Source organism: Caretta caretta, chromosome 14 (assembly GCF_965140235.1).
Source record: "Caretta caretta isolate rCarCar2 chromosome 14, rCarCar1.hap1, whole genome shotgun sequence".
Classification (NCBI taxonomy): Eukaryota; Metazoa; Chordata; order Testudines; family Cheloniidae; genus Caretta; species Caretta caretta.
In genome coordinates this window covers 44,140,174-44,150,330 of record NC_134219.1, presented here as the reverse complement: position 1 = coordinate 44,150,330, position 10,157 = coordinate 44,140,174, and the positions used below count along the sequence as shown (strand labels likewise).

Genomic DNA, 10,157 nt, shown 5'->3' with positions numbered 1-10,157 from the left:
GCAGTAGCTGGGAGCTCCCAGGGTCCCCCTAAATCATGGGGACTGCAGATCAGTGGGGTATCCCCTGAACTTGCGGGATCATGGGGGATATCCCATGGGGAGTGCAGAGCCACAGGGGGATCCCCAATGGCCATGGAGACTGGATTCCCCCACACAAGTGAGGAATAGGGAGCTTCAAAGGATTTCCACCTTGCACTGGGGGCGGATTCCCAAGGGCGATTCCCAACTCCCCAGCCTCTGGGGAGGCTTAGGGGGTATTCACCCCCATTCACAGGGCCTGGGGAAGGGGAGCCATTTCCTCCCTGCCCCCACGGAAATTTCCCAACGCCCCCAACCCCTGGGGAGCTACTCGGGATTCCTCCCGCATCTGTGGGTCCTTGGGAACTCCAGAGGTCCCAGGCACGCATGGTGACTGGGGAACTGAGGGGTATTCCACAATGCCCACGGGTTGTGGGGAACCGCAGGGCATTCCCCAATGCCTGGGAAGAGTGGGAAGCCATGGGCCCACGAGGACTGGTGGTGGCTTGCGAGCTGCGGGGGTGTTTCCCCACCAGCTGAAGCGGTTGCAGAGCTGCAGGGGATTTTTCCCTGACACCATGGGCTGGAGAGCACCGGGGCATGACCCCATGGAGGCTGGGGAAATGCAGGGCATTCCCCGCCGCCATCAGCAGTGGCTGGAGTCAGAGCGATGGGAGAATCCCCTCACCCCCGAGGACTGGGGAGCCCTGAGTCACTCTCTTCCCAGGCTGGGGTGCCGCTGCAGATTCCTGCCTCGCCCACACAGGCTGGGCAGCTGGGGATTATTCACCCGTGCCTGGGGCAACTGAAGGTCCCACAGGGGAGGGTAGCCACAATGCATTCCCCCTGTCCACGCGGGCTAAGGAGCCACGATGGTTGAATGAAACTTTTCCCACAGGCAAGGCATTTCTGAAGTTGTGACCAGGGTCCCAGGGGGCCACAATGAGATTGCTCAATTAGGGCAAACTGCAAAGAATGGGGCCGACAATCCTCAAAACTGGTGGATATTCCAGTACTTAGATTCACCAAGCCAGAAACAAAACAGCTTCTACAATACCTTATTGACTGCACAGCTCCCTTAAAGCCTTGGACTCCCTCCCAGACAGCTCATTTCAATATGATGGGGATTACTGAAAATCTTCTTCATCATATTAAAAAGTTTCACCAATCCCAAAGGATTCAATACATTACCCACCAAGTTAAGGAATACTTCAGATCTCACCAAAATACACGCTTACAGCCAATTCTTATTAACTCAACTAAGATTTATTAAAAGAAGAAAAGAGAGAGCGTTGGTGAAAAGATCATTGTACATACAGCCACGCATAGAGTCCTTAGGTCAGTTTCACTGTAGGGATGATGCTTTAGAATTGCAAAGAGTCCTTTTCAGAATCATTTCATCAAGTTATAGTCCAATATCCAAATTTCAACGTCAGGGCGGTCCAGATGGGACTGGAGATCTCCGTCTTCCGACTCACACTCCCCACCAAATAAAGCTTAGGTAGATCAGAGAAGAAAGGATCATTTTTGCAGCATCTTGACAGCACACAGTCCTTGGCTAAACAAGAGGCTTTTGAAGTAACCTTCTATTTCCTAATCATCACTGGTAATTACATAGATTAACATCAGGTAATTCTCAATAAAGCAGTTCATAGACAGTTTATCACAAACTTTCAGAAGACAAACAATGACATTATAACAATCAAGTTTTATCTAAATGTTAATATTCCCTTTTGATCTTTGAATTCACAGAATACAGCCCTAGACAGGAACCGTTTATTACCATTGTTAACCTCTAATCAGATATGGCTAAACAACGACTACTACAGTTACCATCTTCTTCCATGTCTTTAACAATACACGTTTACCTTTCGAAGCTCTAGTTTATCTAACGAGGACTTTTCTAACATGTCTCTAAAGGTTGAATCTAGGTCAATGATGTGCAATTTCCTTAACACTTTCTGTTGCTGTGTCAGAGAACTTTAGATCCTGTGTGGAGTCTCTCATGATTAATGAGGTGTGATCTCTGTGTGAAATTTCCACACAGTCCAAGCACTGGTGGGGTCTTTCTCCTGTGTGGATTCTCTGACGTTTAACAAGGCGTGACCTCCATATGAAACCTTTTCCACAGACTAAACACTTGTGGGGTCTCTCTCCTGTGTGGATTATTTGATGTTTAAGAAGATCTGACCTCTGTATGAAACTTTTTCCACAGTCCACACACTTATGGGGTCTCTCTCCTGTGTGGATGGCCTGATGTTTAACAAGGTCTGACCTCCGTATGAATCTTTTTCCACAGTCTAAACATTTATGGTGTCTCTCTCCTATGTGGAATACCTGATGTTTAACAAGGTCTGACCTCCATACAAAACTTTTTCCACAGACTAAACACTTATGGGATCCCTCTCCTGTGTGTAATGCCTGATGTTTAAAAAGAGCTGACCTCCGTCTGAAACTTTTCCCACAGTCCAGGCACTTGTGAGGTCTCTCTCCTGTGTGGATTTTCTGATGTTGAATAAGGTCTGACCTCCGTATAAAACTTTTCCCACAGTCCAAGCACTTGTGAGGTCTCTCTCCTGTGTGGATTCTCTGATGATGAGTAAGGTCTGACCTCCGTATGAAACTTTTCCCACAGTCCAAGCACTTATGGGGTCTCTCTCCTGTGTGGATTGCCTGATGATTAAAAAGGTCTGACCTCTGTATGAAACTTTTCCCACAGTCGAAGCACTTATGGGGTCTCTCTCCTGTGTGGATTGCCTGATGTTTAAGAAGGTCTGACCTCTGTATGAAACTTTTCAGACAGTCAAAGCACTTATAGGGTCTCTCTCCTGTGTGACTTAACTGATGTCTAAGTAGTTCTGACTTCCAAATGAAACATTTTCCACACTTGAGACATTGAGAGGCTCTCTCTACTGTGTGGCTTCTCCCATGGTTAGTCAGGTTTGAGCGATTCTTGAAGCTTTCCCCACAGTCCAAGCATTGAAGGGGTTTCCCTCCATTATGGATTGTCTGATGTGTAAGAAGCTGTGATCTCGGAATGAATCCTTTCCCACACTGCAGGCAGTGACAGGGTTTCTCTTCCTTGGGATTTGTCTGCTGGGTTGTGGGATCCTTGTCTCCTCCCCCACATTTAATAGATTCATCCAGTTTTTTCCTTGGATGGTGTCCCTGAAGGTTCTCTGACCTGTGCCAATTTCCCCAGGCTTCTCCTTGTTCCCTGCACTGGGAAAAAATCCCTTCAGCTCTTCCCACAAAGGTCCCCTGTGGTTCCACTTCCCCAAGCACTTCCTGATGAGGATTCCCCTCCTCCTTCTCACTCACTCGCTCAGCACCTGCTGGGAGAGAGACAATCCAGACAGAAGTCATTGTGCTGGGGAGAAAGAGGAATAGCACCGAGGGAAAACCCGAAACAAACACTGAGTGATTGGATTCTGCCTCCACATCCCACCCAAACAGTCACAGGGAAGGAGAGATGGGAAGGAAACTCCTGCAGATAACAGGACAGATGGAAAGCCGTGAGCAATTTCTGCTGACTACTGCGCTATCCTGGGTGAGATAAGGAAGAACTGAGGGCGTTACTCTCACCATATTTTTCAGATTTTCAACTTTTTCCTTCATTCCCCAGATGGTTTCTGTGTCAGTCCTCACCTGTGCGGGTGCCTCTCAGGCTCTCTCTTTCCTCGGAGACCTGGAGATCCGGGACCCATGGCTCTTCCCCTCTTTCCAGGTGGGAGATCAGCTCAGGTTTGGGAAGGGGGAATCCTGTGCAGGGGGCGGAAATCAGACCAGATCAGAGTGCATGGAGGATTGAGAGCACGTCTTGTCACAAAGAACATTATATCCCTGTGCCCTGCTGGGGAACGTGGAACCCAAGAGGACGGGAACATGGTTGCTGAACCCCCTTGGGAGAAGCAGACATCTGGAGAGGTGAGGGGAATTTTTACACCCTCACTAGGAGTTTCCAGGATCTGTGCCGTCTAGGTGCCTTGCTAATGCACACAGCTCTGGCGTTAAACCCCTGCCTATTTCTAAGCCTTCTCAAGAGCTGGAGTTATTCCCAAGAAGGGAGGTAAATAAGGATTGTGTGTGAATGGGAATCAATACAGAAAGGACAGTGGATGATTTCTGCCTCTTTGAAAGCTGGAGGGATGGGGATGAGCTAACATGTCCATTAAGTTTTGACACCATGTCTCACTGGAGAGGGCACTGGGATGCAAGTCTCTCTCACACAGCAGCTGTACATTACGCAAAACATTCCCCTCTGATCTAACTGACGAGGGAAGAACCTGACCAGAATCATACATACAGACTCCACGGCTTCTAATAACCAAGGGGACGGGAATCCCTTACCCAGCGAGGTCACCGTCTTGTAGTTCTCCTGCATGACGTCCCTGTAGAGGGCTCTCTGAGCGGGGTCCAGCAGAGCCCCCTGCCCCTGGGTGAAATACACAGCCACCTCCTCGAAGGTCACCGGTCCCTGAAACAACAAGAGTCCCCCACTCAGCATCTGCTGCCTTAGCACAATGTCACTAGTCACAGGAAAGGGGGAAAAACTCGAAGCTCTGGGAGGCCAGAGTAGCAGAATCTGACCCCTATTGTTCAGAGCAGTCAGGAGGCTTCAGGGCATGGGAAGAAAGTGAGAGCTCCTTGTCCCCCAAGCACACGGAGCAGGCCAGGGTTTTCTCATTTCCCACATGCCTGCCAGCCACAGGCTGAGACGGGAAGCAGAGCTCTGAGCTGGGGACAGGGACAGGAATCCCGACAGCTTCCCTTCGTATTTCACAGCAGCCTCTGGCCAGTGGGTTCAGGCTCCAGCACTGTGCAGGGGGGTTGTGTCCTGTTTTCAGATATGGCGAATGTCCCTCTCCCCTTTGCTGCCAAGGGTCCTACTCAGAAAATCAGCAGGTTACTCACACCCTGTCTCCTCCCTGCCTCTCCCTCCCCCCATGCAGCAGCTCCCTGAAAATCCCCTACCTGAGCTGGCTCCATCACAGACATTTCCCTTCCCTGTCTCCTGGAAGACAGGCCGATCTGGAGAGAAATATGGATGTGATTCCTCAGCCTGTTGGGGTGAGAGGGGCGATGGGGGAGGTTACAGAAGGGGCTGGAGTCCATGTCGCACCCCGATTTCCCCCAGGCTCTTTAGACCCTCCCAGTAACAGTATCTCTGAGCCAAACGTTAAAAAAAGCAGAATCAAAGAGGCCACTCTTGGGGATTACCCCCCATTGCAGTGTAAACCTCTCTCCCTTAGCAATAGCCGGAGCCCTCTGTTGACAACACCTGAAGAATGAGCTGCCCTGGACTCCCCCGGCAGCCCCTGGGGACAACCAGGCAGAGGCTGATCCCATTGGCCCATCCGTACTCACCCCCTGCCAGAGCCAGCAGTGACTCTGGTCTGATACCGGTGTGGCTGAGATCTAAAACCTGCCTGGAAATCAGACCAAGACCTAGGGCAGCCCTGAGCACTCAAGAATCAGAGCCCCAAAGTTCATGAGTTTGTCTCTTTTAAAAAAAATCCAATGTAAGCTGGGAGCAGTGTGTGTGCGGGAAGGGAGGGGGTTGCCCGTGGATATTTCCCTTGTAACTAGGCTCTGCCAGGGAAATGTAACTTGGACAGACAGCATTGTCTGTTACCCCGTCATACATGGGGATGGTCATGTCGGTGTCTGTGAGTGTGATGCTCACAAAGGTGTGAGGCACAGTCTGGCAGGTGTAACAAAAATATACTAAGCTCACTTCACACATTGTCATGCTGTGTCTCAGCACAGGGCTGATCTTGCTCCAAAGCATCCAGAAGTAGGGAGGGGCGGTTACCAGACATGCTCTGTATTTGTTTCCAAAGCTGCATCGGATGTTTTCACTGGGCACATGACACCTGGCCCGGCCGCTCCCTCTTTATTCACCTGAGAGCTGAGGCAATCAGAGCGTGGACAGGAGACAGGTGTTTAGGGCAGTCACCGTCTCCATGCTCTGGAATGGCTCTGAATGAAGCCAGGCAGGACTCTGGTGTAGTGTGTCTCCCTCAGGGCACATTCTCACCAGGGCAAGAGACCAAAGGAGTCTTTATAGTTCACGCCCATGGGACAAGAGTGCGGCCATTTGGGCTATGTTCCTTACAAACGGGATCACTGAGCAGCCAGGCCAACACTGTCCGTACTCATAGCAGGATCTGCCATGACACTATCTGACCTTCACCCTCCTGCTCATGAAGCATGTCCTGTCCTTTGCAGGAGACAGCAGAGGAGCGAGATCACCTTACATTTCCACCTCAACCCATCTACTGAAATTCTGTCAGGCCAAAGCTGTGAAATATCGTAATGGCGTTTCTACACAAGGCAACACTCAGAAGATGAGATGAGCACCCCACTGTTTCGCTCCTTCTCTTTGGACTTGAAACATCGCATGTGCATTACACCTGGACTATACAAAACTTAAAAATGTTCAAGAAGTGATCAAAGACCTGATGATTTGTAGTGTTTGGGGGAAAGTCTCTGTCTGGCTGTCCTGACTGCCAATGTCAAAATTAAGGCCACCTTACTTCTGACTGAGGGCATCCACACAGGGGTTTAAACCTCTGAAATTCATGTGGATCAACTTCACACCTTTAACAGCAGACCACGCAGACAAGCCCTGAAGAAAGTAAATGGAAGGACATAAGAGAAAGTGGTGAGAGGGGCTGGAGGATATAGATATTCAGGCCTGTCTGTAAAGGCCTATACTCTAAGAATTTAGGTGTATTCTTATCACTTGGCGAGTTATAGAGGTATAAAAGAAAGAATCAAAATCACTGTCTGCCGGTGTAAGGGCCTTCTCTCACTGTGACAGTCTGAGGCCCTGTGCTTAGGCTAAGGCCTTTGGCTAAGCAGCAAAGGCAGCCATAAGCTGGGACGCGAACGGTCACATCCTCACACTCCAACCTAGTCACATTGAAATCAGGTGCTATTGGTGCAGAATACGATCCCGTCCTGATAATGGCCATCGCCTCCAGAGAAAGGGAAGTGCCTAGAAGATGCAAAAGGAAATTTAGTTTGACAGCATCCCGTCTGGCAAGAACTCCCTTATCAATAGCTGGGATGTGAAATCCTCATTTCTTTGTTGTTCTATCACTGTAGTCCCCATTTCCCTATTGTTTGTCTGCATAATCTCTGTCTGGTTCTGTGATTGTTCCTGTCTGCTGTATAATTAATTTTGCTGGGTGTAAACTAATTAAGGTGGTGGGATATAATTGGTTACATAATCATGTTACAATATGTTAGGATTGGTTCGTTAAATTTCAGTAAAATGATTGGTTAAGGTATAGCTAAGCAGAACTCAAGTTTTACTATATAGTCTGCAGTCAATCAGGAAGTGGGGTGTGTGTGTGGGGGGAATGGGAACAGGGAATGGGGGTGGGGAAATAGGAATCATGTTTTGCTAAGGGGGGAGAAATGGGAACAGGGACACAGGTAAGGCTCTGTGATGTCAGAGCTGGGAAGGGGGACACTAAGGAAGGAAACTGGAATCATGCTTGCTGGAAGTTCACCCCACTAAACATCGAATTGTTTGCACCTTTGGACTTTCGGTATTGTTGCTCTCTGCTCATGTGAGAAGGACCAGGGAAGTTGCAAAAACAGAGCAGAGGCAAAGTACCTTCGTTTCCCCAAAAGGTAAACAAGGTGAGGTCAGCACGGTGTCCCCTGACCTGACCAATGCAAAGGAGAAACAGAGCAATTCATTTTAAAAATTCTTTGACTTTGGCCGTACAAATCAGTACACGTGTCACAACGAAGAACATCCCTGAAATGGAACACAACAAAAAATGGAAAACATAAGGAATGAGAAGCATAAACAATGTGGTAGAAAAATCCACATCAATGCATACAATCAATGAAGTCATAGGAAAGTCAAGTGGGCACTTCAGAGTGTGCAGGATGGGGGGTTACTTACAGAAACAAGATTTCCAAATGAATTTTCAATTTTAAGTGGTGGTGGGGAATCACATGTTCCTGGGAGTGCAAAATGGCATTGAATGTTACAGGACTGTACAACCATTCTAGATATATGGATCCTTTGGAAGGGGTAGCAGTAAAACTATGAAGCTAGTACACCCCAAAGGCTCAGACACAAAAAGGTAATAAAAGAAAGACAAAATGTATCTATTTCTTTATTTAAATTGTAGACTTTTGGGTGCATAACTCACAGGGTTTGAATTTTTGGGGTTTCAGTCTATCTTGGGGATGTATATCTAACCTTAGTAAAAAAAAAAACAAAAAAAACCTCACAGAAATTTATTTTTGAGAAGCATTTTTATACAAGACACTCTAAGGCCCTTAGGAACGGATTTTTAAAATGATTTAGGCCACTAGTCGCATATTTCAAAATATCTAGCTGCCTTCAACCTTGAAACTTTTGTCTGTTAGCTAATATTTGGGAACTAAGTTCTAGACACAAATGGGACATGGGAAAAAACACTAGGGTGCTGGATAGAGAGACAAAATAACAATTGGCGAAAGCAAAGGAAATTGAAGGAGTTTTCAGACCAGCCCATGGAATCAGTCAGCAGTGAACTCAAATTACAACATTGCAACAGACCCTGAGATGTGAGTGCTGAAGCTCCTCGCAACTATTAATATTTCCCATGATTATTTGCCATTAAAAATATGAATTCCATGGCACAAAGACGTCCACCCGCACAACACTAATGAAGTTTAGGATGAAGAGCTCAGAGTAATACAAAGAATATTTTCAGAAGGAACTAATGTAAAGGAGTGAAATTGCCCAGACTGGATTCCAAGGGGAGTCAAACTCAGAGGGACAGGGACAGGGACTAGGACACATGGATGAAGCGCTGGGCGGCTTTACACAGACACAGAAACTGAGACGTGGATTCTTTAAACACTCGAAGCAGGTGTGACAGATCTGTGGGGGGGTGTCTGTAAATATTTCAATGGACCAAGTCTCCTTTGGCAGCTCAGTAAGATACAGGGGGGAGAGCGGCCCTGTCCAGGCTCTGCGAGGCACTGAGCCTTTAAGGACACGGCCCTGGGAGCGAAGATCCTTGGAAAGGGGGGAGAAAAAGCCCCCCCAGGGGGGAACTTTTATCCCCTCGGTCCCCGATCCCTGTCCACCGCACGTGTCTCTGTCCCAGCCTCCTGCATGGCCCGGGCTGGCTCCCCCGCCCCTCTGCAGCTGGCTCAGCCCATCTGGGGGAATTTTTATCCCCCCGCCCCCCACATTCCTGGGTTTCCCCCCGCCCCGCACACGCCGGGGGCTGGCGGCAGCTTTCCCGGGCCCGGGGCAGGGAATCGCAGCCGGCTCCGCGGGGAGCAGCCCGGGGCCAAACCCGCCCCCTGCAGCCCGGGGGTGACGGGGATGGGAGGGTCTCTCTTACCTTCCCCCCGAGCGGGGCCCCCCGGGGCAGGGGCCGGGCCGGGAAGGGGCCCTGGCCGGGCTGGGGGCTCTGCCCTGGGGGAGGCTCCCGGGGAGCAGCGGGCAGGGCCCGGCTGGAGGTTCCCCTCTCCCGGCTGCAGCCCGGGCTCCGGGCTCCCAGCACCAGCCGCCGGGGCTCGGGGATCTCGCCGGGAGCCAGAGTCCCCGCAGCGGCTGCGAGTCACTTTCTGCGGCCGGGCTGAGCCCCGCGATCGCTCCCCCCAGAGCCGCCCCCCAGCCGCTCCCGGGTCCTAGCGATCAACTCACCGCGCTAGGCTTCGCCTCTCTCTGTCCGGCTTGTTACAGGCGCAGGCGTTGAGGTCTTAAATCACTTCCTCGTTAGTATAGTGGTGAGTATCCCCGCCTGTCACGCGGGAGACCGGGGTTCGATTCCCCGACGGGGAGGAAAAAGCCCTTTTGATGGAACAAAGAAGCAATGGTCTCAAGTTGGAGTGGGGGCGGTTTAGGTTGGATATTAGCAAACACTATTTCACTGGGAGGGCGGCGAAGCACTGGAAGGGGTTCCCTAGGGAGGTGGTGGAATCTCTTTCCTTAGAGGTTTTTAAAGCCTGGCTTGGCAAAACCAATAAATATGCACTTAGCTAAGGGGTGGGGAGGAACTATTGTGGGGAGCTTTCCTGGCTTATACACACACACCCCCGTGGACTCTAATAGCAGAAGGATCTGAGTCCTCGCTCCCACTCCCTTCACCCAGATGCCCGCCTGACCT

At 49.9% G+C, this 10,157-nt stretch overlaps 1 protein-coding gene, 1 long non-coding RNA gene and 1 other non-coding gene across 3 annotated transcripts; 2 read left to right on the top strand and 1 right to left on the bottom strand.

The window, feature by feature from the left end:
* Positions 1-1,262: 1,262 nt before the first annotated feature.
* LOC125621443 (uncharacterized) lies at positions 1,263-6,256 on the bottom strand. Its single transcript, XM_048818304.2, is given in 5 exon segments — positions 1,263-2,055; positions 2,058-3,353; positions 3,667-3,780; positions 4,369-4,495; positions 4,993-6,256. Coding segments are annotated over 5 exon segments (1,743 nt in total). The 5' UTR covers positions 5,134-6,256; the 3' UTR covers positions 1,263-1,990.
* On the top strand, positions 3,779-7,323 carry LOC142069297 (uncharacterized). The gene is made up of 2 exons (XR_012665059.1): positions 3,779-3,945; positions 6,250-7,323. It is a non-coding gene; the product is annotated as an uncharacterized LOC142069297 (long non-coding RNA).
* Positions 7,324-9,760: 2,437 nt separating this feature from the next.
* On the top strand, positions 9,761-9,832 carry TRNAD-GUC (transfer RNA aspartic acid (anticodon GUC)). The gene has a single exon. It is a non-coding gene; the product is annotated as a tRNA-Asp (tRNA).
* Positions 9,833-10,157: the final 325 nt, after the last annotated feature.